At 46.2% G+C, this 27478-nt stretch overlaps 1 protein-coding gene across 6 annotated transcripts in view; it reads left to right on the forward strand.

The window, feature by feature from the left end:
- Nucleotides 1-5149: 5149 nt before the first annotated feature.
- Dap160 (dynamin associated protein 160) overlaps nucleotides 5150-27478 on the forward strand; it is an 84672-nt gene continuing 62343 nt past the window's right edge. For all 6 annotated transcript variants that reach the window (XM_077630862.1, XM_077630863.1, XM_077630864.1 and 3 more), the window contains exons 1-14: nucleotides 5150-5303; nucleotides 6480-6619; nucleotides 6800-6863; nucleotides 8083-8261; nucleotides 9490-9631; nucleotides 10117-10362; nucleotides 15345-15514; nucleotides 17468-17684; nucleotides 18561-18672; nucleotides 22162-22311; nucleotides 24951-25091; nucleotides 26790-26871; nucleotides 26992-27128; nucleotides 27249-27417. In XM_077630862.1, the coding sequence (XP_077486988.1) occupies nucleotides 6523-6619; nucleotides 6800-6863; nucleotides 8083-8261; nucleotides 9490-9631; nucleotides 10117-10362; nucleotides 15345-15514; nucleotides 17468-17684; nucleotides 18561-18672; nucleotides 22162-22311; nucleotides 24951-25091; nucleotides 26790-26871; nucleotides 26992-27128; nucleotides 27249-27417 (1906 nt within the window). In that variant the 5' untranslated portion in view covers nucleotides 5150-5303; nucleotides 6480-6522. The remainder of the gene's footprint in view (nucleotides 5304-6479; nucleotides 6620-6799; nucleotides 6864-8082; nucleotides 8262-9489; nucleotides 9632-10116; nucleotides 10363-15344; nucleotides 15515-17467; nucleotides 17685-18560; nucleotides 18673-22161; nucleotides 22312-24950; nucleotides 25092-26789; nucleotides 26872-26991; nucleotides 27129-27248; nucleotides 27418-27478) is intronic.

Genomic DNA, 27478 nt, shown 5'->3' on the forward strand with positions numbered 1-27478 from the left:
TTATTCGCTCCTGTAGCCACACTGCGCCAAATCGGCACGCCGGCCCACCAACGTTGCTGCTTGTGGTGCTTTCAGCGATTTAATTTTAAGGCGCGCACTGGGGCACGGGTGCTAAGACAGGCCGTTCTCCTCTTGCCTTTTCCTCGCTGCGTGCTTTCATATCCCCCTCCGCGAAACTCCTCTTCTGCTCCTGTAACTCGTTGATTTATAGTTTCGTCGGCGTCTTCGGAAGCGATATGGTACCCAACGTAAGAACCACCTCCTCAGTGCATGAGCATGCTCGCTGTTCCTTTTTATTCCTTCCTTCCTTCCTTCCTTCCTTCCTTCCTTCCTTCCTTCCTTCCTTCCTTCCTTCCTTCCTTCCTTCCTTCCTTCCTTCCTTCCTTCCTTCCTTAAACATACGTTCACAAAGTCGCGAAAACACTCGCGGCTCATTAATTACGGCTTTCGGCTGCCGAGCCAGGGACGAGGGATCAAATTGAGCCGGAGCGGCTGCGTTTTGGTTGGGGCGAAACGCAAAAGAGGCCTGCGTGTTGTGCGATGCGTCTGGGCGTAAAGACATGGTTGGTCGAAATCAATCAGGACGTTAGCTGTTGTTTCTTCCTTCTTTAATTCTCTCCTCCATCCCTTCCCTCACGCCACGGCTAAGCTGCCCAGCGAGCGTGACAAAGTTAAGAGCTCTTGTTTTCCACAGTGACTCTTTCGGGAGTGCCGTGAGCTGAATTAGCAAATTACAAGCAAAGAGACAAGCATAATCATCAATAGCGTCGAGGGAAAGATTATTATTAGATATTCCTGACCTAATTTTCTTCACACATTGGAGCACGAAAAGCTCACGGGTGACCACCAATGGCCACGGTTGCGCACCCATGGACAAAAGAGGTTGGGATGTTTCACACGGGGTGAGCACAGGGTGAGCACAAAAGCACGCGCAGGTGCTCTGAAGGCAAAGCCAACTCTTAGAGAGCGCTCAGCTGTGAGAAGCCATAAGAGGGAACCTCAAGAACAGCAGGTCAACGAGCAGCGCTAAACTGCGTGCCCGCAATTTAGGGCACACAGTTCCGGTATCCGGAGCACTGCCGGCACTGGCGTTGACTGCCTGGCTTGCCTAGATTGCGGTGGAAAGGATGAGAGCGCTGGAAGGCGTTTGAGCCTGTCGGACATATGTTGAGAATGGGTGTAGGCAGGACAGAAAGTAACCGCGTACGTTTTGGAAGGGAGCGCGGTTACTCGGTGCGGAATTTGCGCGTCGCAGATGTGTTCACTCATGGATCGTAGTAATGATGCCAGGGGCGGGGGCTAGTACCACCATATGATGTAGCTTGTTTTACTGCCGTTAGTGAGGCACCTACGTCTAGTAATGGCTTCAGCTGGGATGTTGAATTGTAGAGGACCCTATGTATAGTTGTTCTGCAGAGTGAAGCTGAGGCAATAGCATCTAATTTTTCTTCCAGTTGAATTGTTCAGACGAGTAAGTTTATGGCGTCGAGAAAAGCAGAGCGCGGGTGTGTAAACTGCAAGGAGGGTTCTGATATGTCCTTGATGTTTCTAAGCTCCTCTTTTTTTTGCCGATTGATCACCTCTAGACCCGTTGAGTGTTAAGCTCATGAAGAAAAATCAAGCTTCTACTGGACACTTATGCTCGATAGTAAATGCAGAAAGTGCAGCAATATAATATGGAGTTAGAGCTTAAAAATTAAGCGTGCCAAGGCATTATCACTGGTATTCCGGAATACATGCGCCATCGGTATAAATTAGGAAGCGAACGAGCTGAACTACATGACAATGCCTTCTATGACATTTCTTTCACAGTGACAACAGCACGTACTGAAGGGTATGCAGGCGAAAGCGTTTCCGCCAAAAGTCTGCCAAAAGTGCCAAGCTGCCATTAACGCAGCAAGAGCGCAGGTGGCGCAGTGGTCAGCTGCGGTCGCCAGCCCTCGTCGACCGCGAGGATAACCTGTGTGACATGAACCTGCGCCAACACTATTATTTTCTGGATGATATCCCAGCCTTGATAGCATGAGAAGAGGGTGAGACTAGCCTCGTCAGTTTTTTACAAAGACGGTTTTACTCATGAATAACTCAGAGGGCGACCATATTGGGCTTTTTAATTGATTTTGGGTCTTTTGCTACAAGTCAAATTAAGCAGAAACTACCAGGCATCCAAAGAACGTGCAGTTATCACAGAATAATGGTAGCATGCCGTGTGAATATCCCGTCGCTGCACTATCGTGTAAGTGATGTCAGATGTGACGGTGTTCGGAAGAACCCGTGTGGTAGTCCACCAATGATTACTAGGTTTATGTTATAACTCTACCGACGCGTGCAGGAGTAAGATCAGTTGTGGTTCTTGAATACAAACTATTCAGCTGCTTCCTGTCGTATTAAACTCCGCTGTGTACCACACAACAAGGCTGTGACTCAATGCAGGACAATGCACTTCCGCAAACGTGCGTGTGGTGGCGGTCTGCACCACCTTCGCTCGCTGATGACTCCCAAGTAGGGGGCGCTCAAGCCAAAAATCGCCCTCGTACTCGCGCTGCATCCGGCCATCCCGGCCTCTTTCTCACGAATCACCGTGCCGTATACAACTCGCATGACCCGCGGCGTGAAACGCCGAACGCATTTCTCCGGCTCGGCTTAATGATGGGGAGCGACGAATGAATAGCATCGGGAAGCGCTATTACGGTTCGCCGCGGCGGTGTTTCGCGGGGCCCGCTGATGGTGCCCCCGTGCGGCGACTGCAACGGATTGTTCGCGTACTCCCTCTCCGCGCATTCCACGAAACAGATAACCTCTATAAAACGTCTACCTGCCGCGGTGGCTCAGTGGTTAGGGCGCTCGGCTACTGATCCGGAGTTCCCGGGTTCGAACCCGACCGCGGCGGCTGCGTTTTTATGGAGGAAAAACGCTAAGGCGCCCGTTTGCTGTGCGATGTCAGTGCACGTTAAAGATCCCCAGGTGGCTGAAATTATACCGGAGCCCTCCACTACGGCACCTCTTTCTTCCTTTCTTCTTTCACTCACTCCTTTATCCCTTACCTTACGGCGCAGTTCAGGTGTCCAACGATATATGAGACAGATACTGCATCATTCCCTTTCCCCCAAAACCAATTATTATTATTATTATTATATAAAACGTCTTCAAACAACTCCAAGCATCTAGCAACGTCGAACTCTAGATTGAAACGTTTAAAAACATCTCAGCAATAAAGATTTATCCACAAATGTTTTAAAAACATACAAAAGAGGTTTATTCACAAACGTTTTAAAAGCATACTGACAAAAGAAGTTTATTCAGAAACGTTTTAAAAACTTCTCTAAATATACGATTTCACGCAACGTTTTAAAAATTTCTCTGGCAAGAAGCTTACTCCGGAACGTTTTAGTGAGGTTTTTTAACAGCAATTTGTTCCGAACGTATCTTTGCAGGCATGTACGTATGTCCAAGTACTTGACACAAACAAGCAGGCGTCCTGCTATTTCCAGTTTTAATGGCAAGAAATTTAGTTTTTTTTTTATTTGACACTTATATTATAAACTATGGCAGAGACTGATGAATAAGCGGGTTTCCTTGCCTCATTTGCATGTGTATTTATGCTGCAAAGGGCAGCTGCCTGCCTTTTTGCAGTTCGACCTTTACTGCACATATCTGAGCAAACAAAATCTGCAGCTCTAGAAAAAAGCATGAGCACTAAACCTAATGAAATCCCATTGGTTGATTTTAGACGGGTCTAAACATGTAGCATACTGCATTTTGAGCCTATAGGCTTCGTATAAGCATGGAGTTTTCTAGATCTTTTTTGGCGGAGCATTAGCAGGCATAAACACCTCTTTTTGCCTCATTGTCTACAGAACATCTGAAAGTAGATTTCTTCTAGACATTACCGTATAATTTTGTAGTATTTTTTTTTACACATTGCGTAGCCCTTCTTGTGTTTCGTGGGTTGCGTCGTCTGCCGAACTTGGCCACACGGGCTGAGAGGGTGTCGAAGGGATCAAGTAGCCCCGTGCGGAGCGCGTAACCAATCGATGAAGTCATCTGTATGGTTTGGACGGCAGGGATGCGATAACACTGAGACATCACCGCATCGCAATAAATATTTAAGCGCGGGTACGGTTGGATGAGCGCCCAAGGAGGTTGCTGCCAAGGATACGTGTCCAGCAATCACCAATCAACTGTAATTAATTAAAGAACCGCTTTCCAACACGAATGAGGCAAAAAAAAAATAGAAATGGGGGAAAGGAAAACAAGCAGTTTAGGTAGCATATATGAAGAGCAACGCTCGACTGCTTTTAGATCAAATTTTGAAATCGAACGCAGTTTGGTTTTCGGAATGTTATGCAACTTGAGTATTCCTCTGTTTTCTGCAAAACGCCTCTGCAAATGGGACCCTTTGTCACAAAAATCGGCGCACATTTGCAAAGACGGCGCGTCGCGGAAGGAATCACGCCCGAGCGCGCCATCGACGGTTCTGTAAAGAAAGAAACAACTTTTATGCATCAGCATCCCAGAAACAAATATCATTAGAAGTTTAAAATCCTGAGACAGTTGGAAAAACATCGTACGGAATAGCAAGACAAGGCGATCGAAGATTGTACAGCTCGGGCGCTTATTCTTCACAAGAGGGCAGCATTATTATGGTTGCAGCAAATGCTTCTTATTCTTCTTCCTGACATGAAAATGACCGCGCTCAGCCATACGGCTACAAAAGAAAGCTATATATGCAACTTAACTCCAGAGAAAAATTCTAGTACACTGAAGCCGAACGGATGAGCCCAGGCGAATGTTAATTGTAATTAATTTATATTTAAAATCTGCTCTTTGGAGATTTTGTGCTCATAAATTGTGCCGCATAAACTGCCCCTTTCCCAAATCCCAAGCGATATCGAGTTCTGATGCGTGCTGTGGCCGCAACGTTATAGTGATAGCAACGTACCGCTTTAAAAAATAAAAACCGAAAGTAGTCTCTCGCCTGCTCTCGCAGCCGCAGACGCCGCAGGCGGTCAAAGCCATAATGGTTTCGTATTTACTAGGATAGTAGTTAATATGCGGTACATTTGCATATCAAAATGAACATCCAAAGAAAAATTAAGCCGCAAATCAACAAAATGATTTGTTACCTGCGTTTGCGAAACCTATTTCTGAAGGCGCCGGCTGGATCAGTTGATGGGCGGTGTTTTTGACGGCGCTACATGGGATTTTTTCATTCATAACACATCAGATAAATGTGTCTGCACCAGGGACGTTTACCCAGCCTCTGGGCAATGTGGCTTTGACGGAGGGCTCTACTCAGCCTGGTAAGCAAAGTCCGTGTGGCGTGAAGTAGTGCTTGGAACCTGCAAACATCGTTTCCACCGTACCAACTTAAGCCTAGTTCTGACTGCTCAACACATCACACTCAAAGTATGGGCGGTTCGTAAAGGGTTTTACCGCATTACAATTTTTGTAAAAATCAGCATGCTTCACGGTTTATCGGACATTAGGTCACCGCAGGCGTCAGTTGCTGTGCGGCGCTAGAACTAGCCCCAGAAGTGCGATCGATTTGCCGGCTTCGCTGATGCGCCCACTGCTCGCGTTCTGTCGTCACCATTTCGTGTCAAGTATTGTGGCCGATTTTGCTATGGAGCATTTCGAGTCTAGCAGCTGTCCGCGTTGGCTTGTGTAGGCGCTGTGCAGATGCCTGGGGTCCGATTTACCACCGAGATACCCTGTTATCCAGTTTGTGATCTAGTAAAGGGTGTGACGAGCCGATGCGAATTTTAATCAATTTTAGGGGTTCACGTCAAAGCTATCGTTTCGTGTGACCAGTCTTCCTGTTTTCTTTGGCTAATGGCCCCCTTTCATCCTTCGGAGGCCTGCGAACAACGGCTCCTCCGAGACGAGGAAGTGGGCTCACGCAGTATTGTTTATGCGCGAAACCAGTTAACTGTGCGACGTCTAAAACCCAGCAAGTTGCATGGATCCGTGCAGTGTATTGGCTAAAAGTGCAGACGAAACGGTAACAGTGCAAGGACCAGGAAAGGGCGCCTGTTTGAAGTGTGTAAAATAGAGCGACGACTAAGGGGAAAAAAAAAAAGCGTATTCAAGCGCTATCAACTGTCGTGACCTTGAAACAAACTGGTGCGTGAAACTTGCGAAACACCTGTGAGTCTCATCTTGATGAAACCAGCGCACGATTGTTCGTATTGACTTATTGCCAGAGACCAAGCTAACCACTTGTTTGCGATCATTTCTGATCACGTGATTTTCGAGAGCAAGAATTTATTGTAGGTCAAGGAACTTCTCTTTTCATTTTCTGTAACAGAATTGCCATGGTATGTGCTTTTGCTTCATTAGTCATGCATTAGAATACTTGCATTCAAATGACGGAAGTGTGGTGCTGGGCACTGCTCAATTTAGTTGAGCATTATGTGTCACCAAAATTTGCCCAGTATTTTGTATGTGATTGGAATTGTGTGACACCTTATTTCCAGGATGTGACCTTTGCCTTGTCAGGCTGACTGAATCAGCGACACAATGGCAGGTTTTGATCCCTGGGTGATTCCACCGGAATCTCGGGCTAAGTTCGATGCCCAGTTTCGTCAGATGCAGCCGGTGGGAGGATTTATAACAGGTGTGTGTGTGGCAAGGAGACCGCATGTTTTTCTTTGTTTTGTACTTTTACCCTGAGGTCCTTTTTACCGTATATGTGAAGGTTCTGTGACAGCTGGGTTCAGCTGTTGGCCTTATTGCTGGCCTACAACAGCCATAGTGTAAACATACAGTGGTTGTGTCTTCTGTGATGGCATTTCAGGTGAACAAGCCAAGAAGCTATTTCTGCAGTCTGGCTTACCTGCTGCAGTTCTTGCCAAAGTATGGTGAGTACTGCATGCTGTAGCTCTGCCAATTTTTTGAGTATGACTGATCTAAATATTAAGTGGTTGCATCATTTATTACTGACCTGCATTTCTGCAGCTCATTTCTTGAGCTTTTGGTCGTTCTGATCTCTTGTCTTCTTAGTAAAGCGATATCTATGACAGCAATATTGAGTTTTGCATCTAGTCAGCGCTTATGAATACTAGTTTTAGAGGGCACACAATCCATACTATAGCAGATTAGAATGCTTTGTTTTTGTTGTGTAGTTCAGAAAATTTATATGGTTTCCAACATAAATGATATCTCTTAGTACACATTAAAGACACTCAATATGTGCTCTTAACACATGGTGTGCTATTTTGATTGAGAAAAGGGGGGGGGGGGGGGGGGGGTCAACGTGAGCTCTATAATCTTTAAAGTGCCTGGCAATGTGGTTAGAATTTTTTCTGTCGGTTCTGAACGTTACGTGGTGTTTTGAATGCACTTGCACAGAAAAAAGAATTCTGTGAAAAAGTAACGGCATCTGAAGAGCATTGCTACTAGTGTTAGTGGTTATTTTGACCTTTGACAGCTTAAAAATTGTGAAAACACAAGAATTTGGCGTTTTAACTCTCAGCTATTGTTATTTTAGTTCTCTAGCATTTCCATTCTTGTAGGTTTGTATTGCTGTCTCAGTGCAGACATATCTATGTGAGCTCGGTTGTTGTTGCTCTCTTTTTCTTGAGCCAACATTTTGTGCACTCCAGCAAATTTGTTGGAGCAGTATGTTGGCCATGTGTAAATTCGGCTTTCTCATGCTGTGTAGCTGCATGTAGCTACATAGGCAGAGCTTGCAATGCTGAGAACATACTTCTGGCTTTGCGTGTTTTAAATACTGTTGGTCTGGATCGATTCACTGGAAAGCCGCACTAACAGCGATAGTTTAGTGCGTTAGAATCGCTAATAGTTGCCCTGTCAAAAAGCTTCCTATGTTGTTTTCTTTGCGCCTGATATAAGGTGTCAATACCATGCGTCACTCGTTTTTGTGAGGCGAGTTTCTTTGCAGCCCCCTAACTAGAAAGTTATTCTAATCTGTTAATGAATTATTGGCCGTGCAGCTAAAATAATTGCATATTTTAAATTTGATGCTCTAGAGTGCTCAGAAGTTTGGCAGTGGTTCCAAAATTGGTGCTTCCTCTCAATCCTTTTATTGATGGCTTTGTTGCACATTGACTCCTGCAGGTCCCTGGCCGACATGGATGCGGATGGCAGGATAAATCAGCATGAATTTGCCGTGGCCCTGCACCTGATACAGATGAAGCTGAAGGGCATTGAACTGCCCGCCGCCTTGCCAGCCACCCTGCGATCACCAAATGCATTCCCCACCACAAACTTTGCCGCATCTTTTGGGCCCCCCCTTGGTGAGCACCACTTCTGGCTGACAGGTGTCTGTGTTGTAAGCTTGTAACAGCTACAGTTATGCTTTCCTAGTCCACATGGTTACACAGCCGGTTAGTCTGGACTGACAGTGGTGGTGTGCAAGAGGTTAATCGAGGTGGTTGCAGCAACTCTGTGGCTGTGGCATTCACCTGCTGGGCCTGAATTTGTGGGCTTGACCTCAGCTGTGCTGGCTGCATTTGAGCAAAGAAGAAATTCATAAATGCTCATGTGGTGAGATTTTATGGCATGTTAAAGAACCCAAGGTGGTCAGAATTAATTGGGATTGTTGCCGTGTGGTGTACTTCATAGGCATGCAAAAATCCTCTCTTCCGCTTGACGAAGGTTGTGAATCCTGTTGCTCTGATAGCACCTAGTGTCACATCCTTACATAGACAGCAACGTGTGTGTTGATATGCAGTACTCTGAATGGGCATGCTGGATTAGGTTAATTCGTTGATGCCTGGGCGATAGCTGGCGTTGCAGTGAGCTGGAACGAAGCTCGGAAGAGCAAATCCAAAACTAAGCAGTCAGACTATACTTGGTGATGTGACTGACCTTTTTTCGTCCCACCTGCCACCATGCTAGTGTTGTCAGAGGTGCGCAAGCGACTCTGCAGTATGGAACTTAAGTTGTGAGTTAGACTATTTCAATGGTATCCTGCTGCATCAGTCACATCTGGACATGGCATCTCTTCAGAAGGCTGTTTAATTAAATTAACCAATGCGAGACTCATAGTGTCTGAATAAGCGAGTGTCAGGTGCCATAAACCTACATGGATGTTGGCTGGGACCGAGCCGGCAGTTTGACTTATCTGGATTCCCGAATTAATGAAGGTGACATTAACAAGCTTTTTCTGTAAAGAATTGCTGTCAACTACCAGGTGAATGTCGCTACGTCTTCAACTTTGAACACTACAAATTTAACTTTGTTTCATAGCCGTACAATTGAGCTCAGACAGGGGCAGACTCCCCCTCCACCTTAGTGCACAGTTTTCTTTGGGAAAACCACGAGAACCTTTAAATGCATTGCCACTCTCCAAGAGTCGCCCGTAAATCTGCCTGTGAGCATAGATGAAATTTAATTGCTACCACTGCTCTGCTATAAAGTTCCCACCATCGTAGGGAGTTCTGCCAAAGCACACACTAGATCTTTTTTTTGTCTGAGGCACGGTTAGCACTTTCTGATGCCTGGTCCTGGTCTCTCTTGCAGAGTCTGTGGGTTCACCCGTGGCTCAACCTCTAGTCAGCACGGTAGCACCTGTGCCAGGTCCTGCCTTTCCCGTGGCTCCTTCCCCTCCCACCTTGGCTGGCACCCCTCACCCTGCGGCACCACAAATGGGAATGATCCCTGGGTGAGACTGATCTCTGCTATCACTCGTGGTGGCTGCAGTGCCAACAGACATGCACTTTTCATTTTGCTTGGTTTGTGCTACTCGCTCATGATATTTGCGTTTTGTGGCCCTGGCTGTTTCGGGGTGATGTCTCAATAACAGCCTTACAAGAGCCGCAAATTTTTGCAGTACCAGGCAGTACTTCATAGTTCTGTGAGAGGGAGCCGCTGTGGAAAGTAGACTCATTTTGTGGCCAGTCTGACATCTCCACACTGTTGAGGATGGTAGTACATTGCCAAGAACACAAGTTCCTTGTGATATGCGGAGTACTATCTAGGCTTGTGCAGTTAATTGCAGGAATGTGTGAACTCATATTTGTGCAGTTCTATGTGTTCTTGTTTTATGAGGCTCGCAGAGGGATAGGAGAAGTGTGAAGAAAGTTTTGCAGAGGTTGCCTTGTTTTATGCTTGATTTTTCTTTACAATGTTTTGTATGGCTCTTTGCAGTGTCGGTGTTCCACCCATGGGGGTTGGCATTCCACCAAAGCCGGCGCCCCCTGCCGCCTTTGTGCCGCCCACAGCTCCCACATCACCTGCGCTCACTGAGTGGGCTGTTTCCCAGCCATCGAAACTCAAGTACACTCAGTTGTTCAACTCGCATGACCGCAGCCGCAGTGGATTTCTGGGCGGTGGCCAAGCACGCACCATCTTGCTCCAGTCAGGCCTGCCCCAGCCTGTTCTTGCCCAGATATGGTGAGGCATGAACAGAAGCAAAAAAAGAACCTACAATAGTTTGTATGTGGCAGTATTAGAGAATTCTGTGGCCTCTATGGGCTGCCTGTCATATTTTTGGTCTGCCTACTGCTATATTATTTTGAAATCTCAGGGCAAGGTAGTTTTGCTGCACTTGACTTTGTCGCACACGTTTCTTTACTACTGCCTCTTAATTGATGCTGAAGCCACTGAAGATGATGTGATCATGGAAAGCTTTGGCTTTCATATGGAACCAAACTCACTTTATTTTTGTAGCCATGTTGTATTCGTGTAAATGCGGCACTTCCACAAGATGTAAATGATGTCGAAAACGTGGTAAGTGTTATAATTGATAATAAATAATCACATAAAGGGATCATAAGAGCAGGATGTAAGGTATTTCTGAGCATTTGTTTTACAAACCAACACTTCATGCTTAGTAAGCAACCAAAGAGCATAGTCAGAGTCGTGCCATCACCAGCAACTGATCGCCACCGCGGTGGCTCAGTGGTTAGGGCACTCGGCTGGTGACCTGAAAGACACGGGTTCGATCCCGGCCGCGTGGATCGCATTTTCGATGGATTCAAAATTCTAGAGGCCCGTGTACTGTGCGATGTCAGTGCACGGCAAACAACCCCAGGTGGTGAGAATTATCCGGAGGCCTCCACTACATAGCCTGAGTTGCATTGGGACCTTAAACCCCACAAAGCAACAAACCAAACCAGCCAACAACTGCTGTAGTAGTGACACTGATATACTGTATAAACACATGTAAGGGCCGCACCCTGTTTTTCAGAAGGAAATGTTAAAAAAAAAATATCCCTGTAAGGGCTGCACCGAAACTTTCCACGACTGACCTGCCCGGGAACAGGAAATGCACTCGCTGTGACCTCCACGATCAGCTCCGGCTGTGAGCAACGGTGCACTTGATCGCGGAGGCCACGCACGCGCACAGGCGCTTCCAGATGCCGCCCACAGATGCCACCCGAGGCCGTGGCTCATCATTATCGTCAACTTTTTCTTCTGCTGCAAGCTCACGCTATTCATATAAGCATTAGTATCACCAACTTCACCTTTTGGTTCATGTTTTTGTGGCTGTCAAAGGCTCAGTAGTTGCGGTAGCTCACCGTAGTTGTGGCTCTCGCTTGCTGTCGCCAGGCAATCGTCTTAATAGCTACACGGCTAGGAGTTTGCTCTCGAACACGGCAAGCGTGCGGCGGGCAGGAAATTCAACGTGGCCGAGAAGTGCGTATGATGATGGTGCAGCCGAAAGGATACATTGAGGAGCACAAGCTGCAAAAAGCGTGCTTTCCGAGGCAAGCCGTGCAAGTTTCAAGAGCTGCTCTGCTAAGCGATGGAAGCGTGGAACTACGGCTGCGCGTTGACAGCGGACATGCTGCGCGAGTGACGACTGAATGTTGTATAAATGCCGCTCAGTTCCTGACTGGCGTGTTCTTACTTAATTTTTTTTTTCGCACATCGCGTGTATGGGCCACACCTCGAAAATTGGCCCTCGAATCTAAAAAAAAAAAAAGTGCGGTTCTTACTCGCATTTATACGGTAGTAAAGATTTTTTGCTGGTCCGAGCTACTTCATTATAGAGGGGTTCTACTGTATAATGAAAAGGGCACCTGGGCAGTGCTATCGTTGTTCCTTTCATGCCGTTGTACTGGCAGAAACAGTAACAGCACTGAGAGTTAAGACATAACTTTAAACAAAATTAATTCAAAGTCACTTTGTTTTGTGAATCAGTAATATATTTTGATGCACAGTTGAACCCCACTACAACGAAATTAATGGGACCCCTGAAAATTGCTCTGAAGCGGAAACTTCACTGTCAAGAAATCGGACCAGAACATTGACTTATTGGACTTGGTTCATGACAATGTTTATTTCCAAAAATCTGCCAGGTTTGGTCTTTCACCATTTGAAAACAGGTGCTATGGTGTGATTTTCGCAGTACTCCAGAAACCTTGAACGATGAGCATATTCACATAATACATGAGCCCGCTACATTGGCTCTCAAAATGCATTTTTTATTTCCGCGTGCAATATGAAAGCAGCCATGTTTTTGTCCTGTGAGTTAGCACCAAACCATGCTTATTGGAGACATTTCATCGTTGGCACTTCGCGCATGCACTAATGTCACTGTGCGTTGAATAGGGGTCACAGATGCCTCAGAATTAATGCTTTGAATGACGAGGCAGAGGTGTGGTTGTTTAGATTCTCTGAAGCTGATTTGCGACGCATGATACAAACATACTGTATAAACTCTTGTAAGGACCGCACCTTTTTTTTAAAATTTGGGTGTAAATTTTGAAAGTGCAAACCCATACAGGAATTTAAAGATCTTGTAACCGTATTTTTTTTTCTCAATTTGTTGTCTAAAACGGGGTGCGCCCCTTACATGAGATTATACAGTACCTGCCACTTGGCGTTCTGTCGAGACTCCTTCTCAGACTGCCGTCACTGTGCCGTTTACACAGCACTGCCTGTCCCAGTTGCAGCAGAAAGGGAAAAAATAAAAAGTAATATCAGTGCTTGCATGTGACTCAAAAGCAAGATGATTACCGTATAAACGCGTGTAAGGGCCGCACTTTTTTCCCAGATTCGGGGGGCAAATTTCGGGGTGCGGCCCATACACGCGATTTTCGAAAAAAAAATTTTTTTTTTCAAGTGAAAGCAAACCAATCTGGAATGCGCGGCATTTATTTACCGTTCGGGCATCACTCACGGAGTCTTCAGTCTCCGAGCTGGTGCTGTGTTCAGGTAAATGTTCAGCCTACAGAAAGTCGTCTTCGGTCCCGTCTAAACTGTTTGAAATTCCGGTCACTTTGAAACTTCGGGTTACAATGTCGGTCGACACGGAATTCCACGGGGACAAAATCCATCCAACCACAGTCGCGAGCGGTGCCCTCTTAAGCTGCCCTGTCGGCGTCTCGTCGTGATTGCCATTGGCCATCCGTTCCGAATACTGCCTTCGAAATTCAACCTTAAAAGGCCGATTGATGCTTACATCCAGGGGTTGCAGCATGCCGGTGAGGCCGCCCGGTATCACGGCCATGTCTGTGCGGATACCGCGTAGGCGTTCCTTAACCCTACCCGTCAAGTGACCGCGGAAGCTGTCCAAGACGAGGAGCGATCGTCGGGCCAGCATGGCGCCTGGGCGCTTCTCCCAAACGCTTTTTACCCAATCGAGCACAAGCTCATCATCCATCCAGCCCTTTTCTTGGGCGCGAACTACAATTCCCTTGGGGAAAACGCCTTTAGGAATCGTTTTTCTTTTCAGGATGACATAGGGGGGCAGCTTCCGCCCGTCCGCGGTGACGCACAGCATAATGGTACACCGTTGGCGCTCCGCGCCGGTTGTCCGCACGAAAACACTCTTCTTTCCTTTCAGTTCAACTGTGCAGCTCTCGGGACAGTCGAACCACACGGGGGTCTGGTCGGCGCTCGCTATCTGCGAAAATATATAGTTGTGCTCACGACGCAGACCGATGACATACTTGTGAAAGCTGAGCACCTTGTCGGTGTAGTCGGGGGGCAGCCGCTGCCACAGCGTGGTCCTTCGCCGAAATGATAGGCCCTTCCTCTTCAGATATCTTCGTACCCAGCCGGCACTAGCCTTGAAGTCCTCGTGCGGTATGCTTTTAGCACGCGCCAAGGCTTGTGCCCTCACGCGCAGCATGTCCGTTGTCAACGCGTAGCCGTTGTTCCGCACTTCCATTGAATAGCATAGCAGCTCTTCTTCTAGCTCAGGAAATTTGCATGGCTTGCCTCGGAAAGCGCGCTTTTTGGAGCTGGTATTCTTCAACGCATCCCTTTGTCCGCACCACCGTCGGACACACTTCTCGTCCACGTCAAATTTTCTGCCCGCGGCACGCTTGCCGTGTTCGAGAGCGAACTCCACTACTTTCAGTTTAAAGCCCGCCGTGTAGCTGTTAAGGTGCTTGCCCATCGTGCAACAGTGACAATGCTTGGAGGCAGTTAATGAAAAAGTGAAGAACGACAGCGCACGAGAGCAGCAACTATGCCGAGCGACCACGCTAACACAACCACCAAAAAACGCATGCTTTGACAGCCAGAACAGAACAAAGTTAGACCTGGCGATACTGATGCCGATACGGATAGCGGAAGTACAGTAGCAGAAGCTCGTGGCAGAAGAAAAGATGATGATGATGACCTGCGGCCTCGGGCGCCATCCATGGGCGGCACCTCGAAGCTCCTGTGCGCATGTATTTCAAAGGCTATTCTTGCGTGTTTCCTGGAAAGTTTGGGTGCGGCCCTTACACGGATTTTTTTTTTATCAAATATTTCCTTTGGGAATACGGGGTGCGGCCCTTACACGGGTGCGGCCCTTACACGCGTTTATACGGTATGTCCTCTCCAGCAGTGGCGCATGTTTTGGAACTAGCCATCGCTCATCATAAAAGGTCTAATGTTGTTACCTGTTGCCCTTGACACAATACCTTAACATTAAAATGAATGTACAACTGATTTCAGTCACGCCTTCATAAACAAAGCAAGTGAAAAAGCGGCCCAGCCGAAAGCCGCCTTGCACCAACAGCGCTGCGGGTCATAAGTGCAGTCTATGTCATCGGCAAAACCATCATAAACAGTCGTGCACCGAATCGCATTGTTACACGGGCCTACATATTCATTCCAATTCTGCACGCAATGTCAGCGGTGGCATTGAATGTGCAAACTGACTTTCCCTGCAGTCATTGATGAAACCAAACAAGATATTGAACTCTGTAGGCATAGTTGATGTGCAAAAAAAAAAAAAAACAGTCTGCTTACTAGCAAAAACTTTTTATTGAAGCAGAACTGTAAAACCAACTTTTTAGTGTAGTAAGTGCAATGTAAACGTTATAGTTTGCATGTGCATTGCATATGAGTAAAGGCAGGAACTTCTGTGGCCAGGATTATTAAACAGGAGTATGGCACAATTACTTACTTTTTGCTGCTCTTTGTTCTTTCAGGAACCTGTCTGATATAGACTCTGATGGGCGGCTAACATGCGAAGAGTTTGTCCTTGCCATGCACTTGGTGGAGTGCGTGAAAGCAGGGGATGCCTTGCCAGCCAAACTTCCTCTCGACCTGATACCGCCTTCATACCGGCGGAAGCGGTCAGACAGCGTCCAGTCATCAGGTGCCTGTTTGTCTTTGGAATGGAGATTCACCGTTTTAATGCTGTAGCTTGAGTTGTCACACCAAAACCCTACCTATGTTGAAACCAAATTCGCTGATTGGTCGAGAGGTGCTATGTGTCAATGTGACATCATCGCAATTGCCTGATGGACCACCCCTGATTGTTCGAGAAAGGTCACATGACCTTGTGACATCATTACAGCCTGCTAAATGGGTCGTGAGCAACTGAATTTTTTCTAGACAGCAGCATAGATAGAAAATCAAAATAAGCAATCTAATAAGATGGGAAATATGGAAATTGCAGCTTAGTCACCACATAGCGGATACCTGCTTCTGCAGCTAGCAGTTTAAATATTGTGATTGATAGACCTACAATTGCAAAGAAACTAACGCAAATACACACAATTTGCTACAGAAGCTGCAACAAATGGGAAATCTAATGCATTCCACTCTGTAAGTAACTCGAAGCCCCAGTTGATTTTCTGCAGCCCTAACATTTGTAATGCAGATTACGCTGTACAACTTAAGTAATCGTTTGCCTGTCTGTGTGGTTAGTTCGACTTTATTTGGAATCAGCTGCCGCGGTGGCCCAGTGGTGGAATCAGCTGCCGCTCGGCTGCTGATCCTAAAGACGCGGGTTCGGTATCGCCCGCGGCGGTCGCATTTCGATGGAGGCGAAATTAAGGGCCCGTGTAGTATGCGATGTCAGTGCACGTTAAAGAATGCCGGGAGGCCAAAATTTCTGGAGCCTTTCACTGTGGTATCCCTCATAGGCATGAGTCGGTTTGGGACGTCCATAAACCAAACCTATTTGGAAGTCTCAGCCCCACTAATAGGAAACACACCAGAAAGCACATTAAAGTTGTGAAGGTTCACTGCGGAGCTGCTACAGATGTTCAAACGAATTCCTACTGCTCACAGCTTTCAGTCAGGCTTTTTAGCATGCAACACATGGCATTCATGGTTGACAACACGTCATCTGTGGCGTAAGCTATCCTGGAATGATAGTTGACATTATTTTTAGCAGCCACATGTGTTTGATTCAGGTGACCATTAGCTAGGGGTTCATTTCATCTGCAGTGAGGGGATTTGACAAAAGCAGTTTACATAGCGTTCTGCGTAGCTGTCTACTGGAAGATTAGAATGCACTTTCTGGTTATAGATGGGCTCAGTTTGCTAAGCTGTGTAGGAGTATGCAGCAAGGAAGCCGTAAATGTGGGTGACTGAAGACTCAATTTAAGGTTTCTGCAACTTCAGAGGGACACTGGTCCCTGGGACCAAAAAAGGACCCAAAAATAGATTTAAAGAAAATGACAATATTGGAATCTACAGTTATTACTCTCCAACTCTACCAATTTGATATTACTTCTGAAAATCAGCATTTTGGCCATAATATTAAATCTAGATCATTATGTGGGCTGGATTTGCACTGGAGCAGACGAATTGACAGCTAGAAAATTTTGGGCACTTGGCTGCCCTAGTGTGTTGATATCTCGGCATCTCACAGAGATGTCATTTTGTTTGCGAAGGGAGCTGAAGGCGCAATGCTTACAATAATTAAAGCACAATTTTTCAATCGTGCTTTTAAAATTTATGATTTTATAAAGTTAATCAATCCATGTTATTCACACCTTAAATGTTGCTATTCCAAGTCTTGTAAAAATTACTAATAAGGGTGAAATGGAAAAAAACGCTGTGATTATTGCACTTGTTACTCATTGGACGATGTAGCCATGCAGTAAATATAATTTTTTGAGCAATTTTTTTTCACCGAGGTACTAATCAATGACTAAGCTATGGAAAAAGAAATTTCATATTTGAAATCAGCATAAAAACTGAGCAAGGTGATAGTTTCATTAGGAATGGACTGAAAATAAGGGAATTAGGTCTGAGACCAGATAGTAGTGGGCTGGCACAATTTACCAGCGTCATGGTGCTCCCCAAAACATTGCAGGTGGTCCTGTGCCTGAGTTGCTGGGCGCACTGCCGGGCGAGTTGTCGGTTGAGGACAAGAACCTGGCCACCTTTGAGGACAAGAGGCGGGCCAACTTTGAGAAGGGCCAGGCTGAGCTGGAGAAGCGGCGCCAGGCCCTGCTTGAGAGCCAGCGCAAGGAACAGCAGGAGCGGGAGCGCAAAGAGCGCGAGGAGCAAGAGAAGAGGGAGCGGATACGGTGTGCACTCCCCTCTGTCCTGAGCATGTACTATTTTACCAAAAACCGTAGCAGCAGAAACCCAATATGCTCATCATATGTAGGTCTGTGTAGGCTTTGAACACTGAATTCTGATATGTAGTTCAGGGGTTCTCAAACTAGGTTCTGTAAAACCTGTTGCGCTGCTTGGGAGTGCTCCTTTGGGTTCCCCAAGCACCAAAAATAATGTGCACCTCAACCTTTACAAACTTCATTTTTGGACCATTCTTTGCCTAATTGCTTACAGCTAACTGTTTTTTTATACGGCCTGTCAATACAGTAGAATCTCTGTGATACTAATCTCGCAGGGTCACAATAAAATGTCACACAAAAATAACAAAATCCTTAATGCAAAACACGGCGAATGCATTCACGCAGTTCTGTGTATCGCTGACAAGATTAATTTACGGCCGCACACCACCACTCGCTACTAGCGCCGTGCTGCGCAACTGGCAATCACAGCATCGGTGGTATCCGGGCAGCACTTGGTTGTTGAGGATGTGGTTGTGGCTCTCGCCTTCGTGTCATCAGCATTGGCGCGAGTGAGCGTTTGGAACAGCCGATATTCTGCACTTTGTACACAACGCACTACAGCCAGGGAATTTTACGAATGGACTGTGTTCATGTCAAGATTGTACGGTATTATTCAATTAGGACATTTTTTGAGGGGTCATGTTTCGGTGTGCTCTAGTTTGCTTGCATATCAGACAGAAAGGAAGACTGCGAAGATGTGTGAGGTTGCTCAGCACCTTGTGAAGGCGCCTGCTCCAGGTCTAAAAAGATTAGGAACTGCGCCTCCGTACTTATTCTTTGTGCTTGGCAAATGATGCACAGTTCACAGTACTTGCTGTCTTGCAGGCAGGAGCAGGAGAGGCGACGTCAGCTCGAACTGGAGAAACAATTGGCTCGACAGCGAGAGCTTGAGCAGGAGAAGGAGGAGCAGAGGAGGAAAGCCCTCGAGCAGAGAGAGGTGATGACGAGGAGTTGGCGCTTATCTTGCATTTTCTGCTGCCGCGTGACATGTTCACGTTACGTGGCGCATTTCTATGTTGGTTCACTCTGCATCAGTCTTGTACACGGTACAGAAAATAAGCAACCAGTTACAATTACAATTACTCTATCTGATGTGTAACTGATTGCAGTGGTCAGTTACAGCCCTAGGAAAGTAATCGATTACTGTAGCATTACTTTCCTTCCAACTTTCATTGCCGTAACAGATTTACTCTGACTACAATGAACTACAGCGGTTTGCTTGATATTTTATTGCACATTGTTAATAGAGAGATCACATGATATCTCAACAAAAACTGCCATAGAAGATGGCGGTGACACCGTTGTGGTCTGGACATGATCGCACGCAATGCTTCTCTGCAGCCGGTATGTTGCCACTCTGTCACGAAAGAAAGATTCGCACGAGCACCAGTGTTTGCTGTCGGGTTAAGGTTGTTAAAGCTGTAGCATTGGTTAAAACTTGGTATTGGAACCGGTAGTCAACTACAGAAAAAGGTAATTGAATTACCCAGAATGTTGCCATTTCAAAAAAGTAGGGGTGTGCGAATATCCGAAATTTCGAATATGAACTGAATATGTTTCACATTCGGTTCATATTCGTATTCGAGAAATGATATTCGTGAATTTCCGAATATATTCGAAAATTCCCGAATACTCGGCAGCGATCGTATACTGCGCAGACTTTCGTAAATTTGTTTGCGGAAAAAGCACAATATATGGGCAAATTATCTGAATATAGAGTTTAATGTTCCAGGAAAACAATATAAAAGGCCCTGTTCGCTTTCTTCTCCATCGTTTATTGCGTGGACCGATCGCATTCCGATGCCGTTAGGCTTGACCTTGTGCGCAATTCCGCAAGTAGGCTTTCCCACATACCACACGTGCTGCGAACAAGATGGGGGACGACCCGCTTCTAACAATTGCAACTCGAAAGCGCGTTTATTTTTTATCCTCCCGTAATATGTTACCTAATTAAAGCTCGCACCCATGGCATTCGTTCTGTCACCTTAACTCTCTGAGTGTGACCACCGCCACCTTGTTTTGCTCAACTACGCTATGGGGGAAAGCCTACTTGCGGAATTTCGCGTGAGGCTCCCGAAGGGGCGAGTCGAGGTGTCGCAACAGGGCAAGTGATCCTATAAAAATCCCGCCTATTGCATGGTGCACTGTAACCCATGCACCTCTTGAGTGGGCGTAACGGCAAGCGTTCGGAGGCCCCTGTCACTAGGTAAAAAAAAAAATCACCTGGCCGCGTAGTTTTGGTTTCCGAGCTTCGCCACTCGCCCGTGGCAATGGCAACTGTCGGCCCGTGCATTCGCCAGTAGTCCAATCTCAGCACCGTGCCGCTTTCAGACGCTGACTGACACGTCGCTGGTCAATTTTTTTCGGTCTCGCCATTCTGACGTCAGTGTGCATTCCCATCTCGCTGACGTTTGCGATGTCTTCCAGCACACTAAAACTCGGTGCTCGTCACGGGATTACAGGTGTTTGCACTATAGAGCCGCCTCATAAGACTACCACATTTTCGGTAGTTCTTTTTGTTTCAGGGCCGCGGGGCATTTTATAAATCGACCTTCGAATAACCCGGGCATTTCTGTCGGTTCTTTGAACTCCGAATTAATCTGGTTTTACTAGCCACCATGTTATTTTTGTTTCCAATCTTGTCATGTTATTGATTTCATTTTGCCTGACCACATTACAGGTTGGATACTGTTATGCTGTTCAATTAAGTAGTACACATTTCTGTGCACATCATGTTCTTTTTTTATACGGTGCTCAGGCAGTCTAGTTTTGTTTATTTCAGTTGCGAAGGGCATACACTATTTTGAAAAAAATATGAGCAACAATTTTTGCTTGTTTATCTTTTCTGAATTTATTCTTGTGCTGATCAGATATTCGATTCGATATTCGAAGCCATTTTTTCATCATATTCGTATTCGATTCGTATTCGAAAATTTCAATATTCGCACACCCCTACAAAAAACTAATTGATTAATTACAAAATTTTAAAAATGTAACTAACTTTACTTGTAATGCGTTACGTACAACTGTGCCCTACATTCATCACATTTCGATTGTTGTTTTAAGAAATGCTGGTCCTGCCCCCATTGTTGTCAGAGCTACACTTGTGGAGGTTGACCTTGACTGTGTAACACAGTTGATGGTTGAGATGCAGAGGAACACATTGAATACAATATACCGTATTTACGCGCATAATTTGCGCACTTTCTTTAAGAATTTAGGGCTCCAAGAAGGGGGTGCGCAAATTACGCGGAAATTTCGCAAGCGCGACTTAAAAAACTCTACAAAGGTCATAACGCGCAATATAACCCACGCTGGCCACTCCCCGAAATAAAGTTCACTCTAAATGAAAGGCCGCGCGCACCCCCCCCCCCTTTTGAAGGTGCATGCACGAAGCTGAATAAGACGCTAAAACAGCGTCATCGCTTGCAGCCCAGCCAATTGGTCGGTAGTTCCGGATTCCGTAAGTTTGCTTTCGCAGCTTCGTCCGGGAAAGCAACCACGAATCAATAAATCAATTTTCACACCACACAATTCTTTAACAGTACCGCGCGAGCGTCGACCAAACGGCTTGTCGTCGCCTTATCACGGCGCGGAGCTGAGAAGCCAGCGAGAATAGCCACGTGCGCACAAGTTTTCCGACACAACGATTGTCGTCTATGGACAAACTTGTGCGCATGCGCTTATTCTCGCTGGCTTTGCCGCTCCGCGCCGTGATAAGGCGCTGACAAGCACTTTGAAACTTGCCGTATAGATGTGATATCCCATCGCAAGACACGACCGAACAACCGAACACAAGCCGTCAGAGCCACCAAGAAAAGCGTAGCCGGCAGTCGAGTCACATGTATCGGCCAAACAAACAGCGGTGTTGGCTCTTCTATCAGCTGCCGATCCTCCCCGGAAGCGCTGCTGGCCGTTCCGAGTGGCGATGCCGCTGGTGCCGCCGTGATTGTAACAGCAGCCCCTGACACCACCATGAACGCCCGGTGCAGAAAAGATTCAAAAGGCCTTCCGAATAAACATGCGGAATACCCGAATGCTACTGGGTAGAGCCAAAGGGTAGAGCCCGCGTGCATGATGGTGGTCTAGCTCAGCGCACTGCGTAAAATATGCGAGTAAAAAATTTTTTTTTAAAACCCGGGTGATAAGTTAAGGGTGTGCAAATTATGCACGTAAATACGGTACTATTTTGTTACTGTTTCCCCAGAGGAGTGTTGGCTCTGCACTGCATTGCATTTTATGAATGTGTGCAACAACCAATGGCTCCGAGGTTGACTGGAGCCAGCATAGCAAGCACGTGTGTAATTTGCATTTTGTCATCAAATGTTGAGCGTGCTTTGGCATTAAGGATTTTCTGCTTTATGCTGGGTACCGTCTCGTGAATTGGCAGTGGGATATCGTTGCTTTTCATCTCCATTTGCACCAGGCTGCTCGGCGGGAGATGGAACGGCAGCGCCAGCTGGAGTGGGAGAAACAGAGGATGCAGGAGCTCCTCTCGCAGAAGCAGCGGGAGCAGGAAAACATCAGCCGGCTCAAGGGCCACAAGAAGACGCTCGCCCTGCAGATAGAACAAGTGGTGAGCGTCGCTTCATGCGCTTTGTCTCGGAGTGGGGTGGGGTTAACAGGGTTCCCTTCAAAGGTATCCTCAAACACTCTTATTGATGGAGCTGCTGCTACTGCTGCTCAACATTGCTTGCACGCTGGCAGTGACTCACCTGCATTTCAAAAATTAACTTCTGAATGTCCTCTTCATTCTGTTTTTTTTTCAGCAATGTAGCTACCGTAAAAACCCGCGAATGATACGAACCCGAATATAATACGAGGTAAAATTTTAAAGACGTGAAATAGAAAAAAAAAATTTATCCGCGTGTAATATGAGTGAAGTAAGCCAGGTAAGCACGAAGAAAGACATTTATTGAAATCGGACACCGCACTTCACTCGCTCTCATCTTCAACAGCGCTTTCTTCGGAGATTTCTTTGTCCGACAAATCATCCCACAGGCACTCATCTTCTGTGCCATCGAGGGCGTTCGATATGCCACACTTTTTGAAAGAACGACGCACAAGGTCCGCAGGAATACTGGCCCGCGCGTCCAGCGTGGCTGGCGACTCCCGCTTCAGCCACCCAGTTGGCGTCACTGCAGGCTCACCTGAGCATATCCACTCTGCGTATTACCGCTTGACCACATCCTTGAAAGATTTGTTTATGCAAACGTCAAGTGGCTGCAGCATTCCACCTAGGATGACTACAAGTTCAGTGCCGCAATCGCGTAACACTCTCTTGACAGAGTCGGCCAAATGGCAGCGAAACGCGTCCAGCACGAGGATCGACGGGAAGGACAATAGTGCACCGGGCCGCCTACACCACACGGACTTCACCCAGTCAAGGACAAGACCCTTGTTCATCCAACCTTTCTCGTGGCATCTCACGATGACATTCTTTGGCAGCTCCTCACCTTTCGGCATTGTTTTGTGTTTGAACACGACATAAAGCGGGAGCTTGTGGCCGTCTGCTGTGCACAATAGCATGACCGTAACCCGCGTCTTCTCGTTGCCAGTAGACCAGACGCAAACTTGTTTGGAACCCTTCTCGTGCACAGTGAGGGGTGACGGCATGTCCAGATAAATCGGCGTTTGGTCAGCGTTGCCTATTTGCCCTAGCTGAAAGTTCTTGCACTTTCACAACGAAATAATGTGGCACTGAAAAGCCACCAGCAGCTCTTCAAACGATTCGGGCAGTTTTTGGGAAATCGACGTTCGCCGCCGTAACGAAAACCCAGCATGGTACATGTAGCGGTATATCCAGTGCTTGCTCGCTTTGAAGGCGGTGCTTGGAATACCTTTTTCTCTAGCAAGCTCCCTAGCTTTTACCTGCATGAGCTCCACGCTCACAGCTAGATGTGCGGCTCGCTGTTCTCTTATGAACTCCGTCAGGGCCAGTTCAATTTCTGGGTATGACCCATTCTTCAGGCCACGAAAGCTTCGCGTCCGCTGCATGCGAAAAGTGCTTCCTTCTGTCGTCGCCATCCGCGGATGCTTCCCTCCGTGACGCCGAACTGCCTCCCGGCCGCACTGTTGCCGATGTTGCCTTGGTACATTTTGAAACTCATTCGGGTTCCCCAAGACTAAAAAAATTGGGAACCCCTGGCCCACGGTATAGTTTGCAACACACAGTGCGCAGTGTTGTCAGGTCTCTGTCACAAGATTTGAACAGTTTCGTCATTCAGCAAGAATTTTGAATATTTATTTCCTTGCTTTGCTTTGCGTGCGTGCTTGGCTTGTGAACCATTCCTTCTTGCTGTTCTGGCAGTCATTTTTTAAAAGATACTTGTGGTGATGAGCTAAATTTTGGGTCTTAAAGTACCGTATTTACTCACGTAATTTGTGCACTTTTTTTCTTAAGGGTTTAAAAAAGAAGTGCACTAACTACGCAGAGATTTCATGAACACGTCCTAGAAGCTCTGCAACGCTAATATTGCACAATATATGCCGTATAGTGCCACCTCTACATCAATCCCCCCAGCTCGCACTTCTTGCTGTCCAAAAAAAAATGATACATTTGCAAAGCCCTTAGACAGGGCAAGTGGAGATGAAAGGCAATATAACAGTGCTCTCGCATGCAGCCCGCCTGACTAGCGGCAAACCGAACAGTAAACGGTTCCGTAGTTTCGAATTCCAGCACGGGCCGGAGGTTACCAGCAATTTGCTCTCGCAACTGTTTGTCAGGAAAAGTGACCACCAGCATGAGTGAGACTGGTAAACGGCGTGCAGTCAGAATTTTTGGAAGGATCAGTGTGGCGGCATTACCTCACCACTTGCACCTTTTGCAGCTGTGTACGGCGATGCGGCAGTGTCAATATTCCGAGTCTGCCTTGAGTGCACCCGCATGAATGCTGGTGGTCTGGTGCGGCAGGGAATGTAAAATGTGCGAGTAAAAGTTTTTTTTAAAAAACCCCAGTAACAAATTAGGGGTTTGCAAATTACAAGAGCAAATGCAGTAGTTAGGAACGTAAGCGAAGTTTTGGTAAAGCTGCTGGAGTGTACCGCGTGACAGTTGATAATTGAGGACTGTGGTAGCTCTGTGCCCCCCAACCCTCTGTCTGGCAGACGGTAGATAATACCGACTTGTGGTAGCCTAGCCCCATTTGAACTGACCTATTTGGCAGTGCCCACTTTTGTTGTTTGGATTGAGTTGATGTGGTGTTTTGTTTTCAGGAGAACAAAATTAATGAGGCCAACCAAAAGCTTGCGGACACCAAGAAGGGCGTTGCAGAGATGAAAGCGTGCATTGATGAGATGAGAGTAGAGAGGGACACCAAAATGAGGGAACTCAATGAAACAAGGCTCGAACTGAAGGTGAGTGACACGAGAGTGTGGGCACCGCAGAAGGTCACTTTTCTTTCCATCATTCTTTCAAGGGGGAATGCGGCTTCGAAATCCGGCCAAAATAGCCATGAAATTGATTTTTTAATAGTTGCTGTATCTGCTTGTGTGCATCATTTTTTATGCTGTCCTGGAGTTTTATTGGTGAAATCGGCTGGGAAGCACTCTAGAAACATTGTTTCGTGAACTGCGGCAGCTTTGCATTGCGATCAAACAGCATCTATCTTCATTGCAGTTTTCTGCCTAGGTACTCCTTGCAGAGCAGATTTATTCGCAACTGTTTTCTCTATTTTTGACCCGATTTGTTTTGTTGCACTCTTAGCACCATAATACAAGCCAAACATTCTTTGTTTTTCAAATTGGTGAATTTTAAATTTATGTATGAAATTTTCTTCTCACTCTAGATACATCAGCGAACATTGAATCGCAAAGTTCAAAACCATAATTTGTGCTTTGTGAAAAATTCTAAGAATGTGTTGCCCTGTAACACACCAGTAGGAATGTATTGAATGTTGAACCAGGCTCCTGCCACATTCGTTAATTCTGCAGCCTTTTCTCAAGATTTGCAGGAAAAATTATATACAGTAAAACCTCGTTGATACTTTCCCGATTTGTTCGATCAAAATCGCAGACATTAAAAATGCCCCATAGAGTTGCACTATGTTTTTCCTGGTTAATACGTTCCCGGAAATTACGATTTCCCTGCTACTACGTTTAAAAATTTCGACAAATTGTGGTCTTTTAATACGTTTATTGACCAACCGAACATGTGCAAACATACAAGTGGGCCGATCGAGAGGGCACGCGACATTTTTTTCGGCAGTCACCCACCATGGTGGCTTCTCTGCAGTCCCCCGACGCAACGATGCGAAGCATCATTGTCACCACCACCATCACCAAGAACAAAAAAATAAAAACGGCGTGCTAGCATTCGCGAGGGCCGTTTCTGCGGGGACGCGATATGAAGAGGAGAAACGCTGAGGATTCTTCGCGGTGCATAAGGGAAAGGAAGCGAAGCTTCTATGAACTACAGCGATGCCCGTATATACGAACGGGTCGTGGCTGGGAAACGGTGAGACAATCGGGCGCCGCGGTGGCTTTCCCATAGTACTTGGGTGCGAAGGGGCGAAGCGTCTGAAAATGACAAGGAAGAGGGAAAGGTTACTTTCGACACTGCCGTCGACGGACCGGATGCTTACGAATTTTTTTCAGCACTAAAGAAAGTGCGACTGCGGACTGAATTCACCGAGTACTGGAATAGGATCTGTTCAGCTCTTGTGCCAAGAAATGCCAATTGACATTTTTATAAAGTGAAATTGTCAATAAATTGTCTATTTACATTTCTCAAAATCGGGCGGTTTGGATCACACGTTTTCCCGGATAATACGTTTTTTTTCCACAATTAAAAAAAACGTATCAACGAGGTGTTACGGTATTAGGAAACAATTTTCTGCTGATACAACAGTGAAATATTATAAGAATAGTCAAAACAGTCTACTTCTTTTAACCAGTGTTCTCATTTTTTGGCTGAAAAAAAGTTAAAAGTGAGAGCAGAGCTTTAGGCTAACTACCATTTATCTCCCAATCCAGATGTATCTTTCTATGGTTACAATATGCTATAACAATTCAGCATGTACCTAGTAGTCACTGGCTTTCTTTATTTTCCTTCAGGAAATTGGTGACAGAATGCTCCTTTTGAATCAAGAGAAACTGAGCCACCAGGGCCGGTTAAAAACAGTATCTGGAACCAACAGTGAGTCCATCTTTTCTATTTGCAAGCAATCCAATAATTTTGGCTTTTTTTTTTTTGGAAAGATGATCTTAACTGTTGCCGTTTTCTTCTTTTCCTGTTTATTTCCCTTGGCTCCTCCAGATAGCTACTCACTCCAAATGAACAGTTGTGGCAGCAAAGAAATCAGCTTAAACATGCTGCGCTCAACGCTGTCTAACATCGAAAAGGAAGCCGAGCTCAAGCAGCAAGATGTAGACAACAACAATGCTCAGCTGAAGGTGAGACACATGTGCATGTGCGTGCACACAGCAGTGCTAATGTATTGTCCTGTATCGTTTAGTAACCAGACTGCATACAAAACTAGTTGTGGTCCTCTTTGTTGCCTCTGCCTTTTCTAGGAGTTGAAAGACAGGTTATCGGACCTTGTACAACAGAACGAGGCAATGATGCGAGAATTCACTCAAAAAAAGCAGCAAGTACTGGCATTGAAGAAGCAGAAGAACAGTACCACAACATTAGATGCCTGGAATGATCATTCAGAGTTTGCATCTGCTGATTCCTGGCCAGGTATGCTAGCAAGCCTTAACGACACTATAGAACATGTCCAAACTAAAGGTGCTTTTATATT

This window comes from Amblyomma americanum, chromosome 7 (genome assembly GCF_052857255.1).
Source record: "Amblyomma americanum isolate KBUSLIRL-KWMA chromosome 7, ASM5285725v1, whole genome shotgun sequence".
In the NCBI taxonomy this organism is placed as follows: Eukaryota; Metazoa; Arthropoda; class Arachnida; order Ixodida; family Ixodidae; genus Amblyomma; species Amblyomma americanum.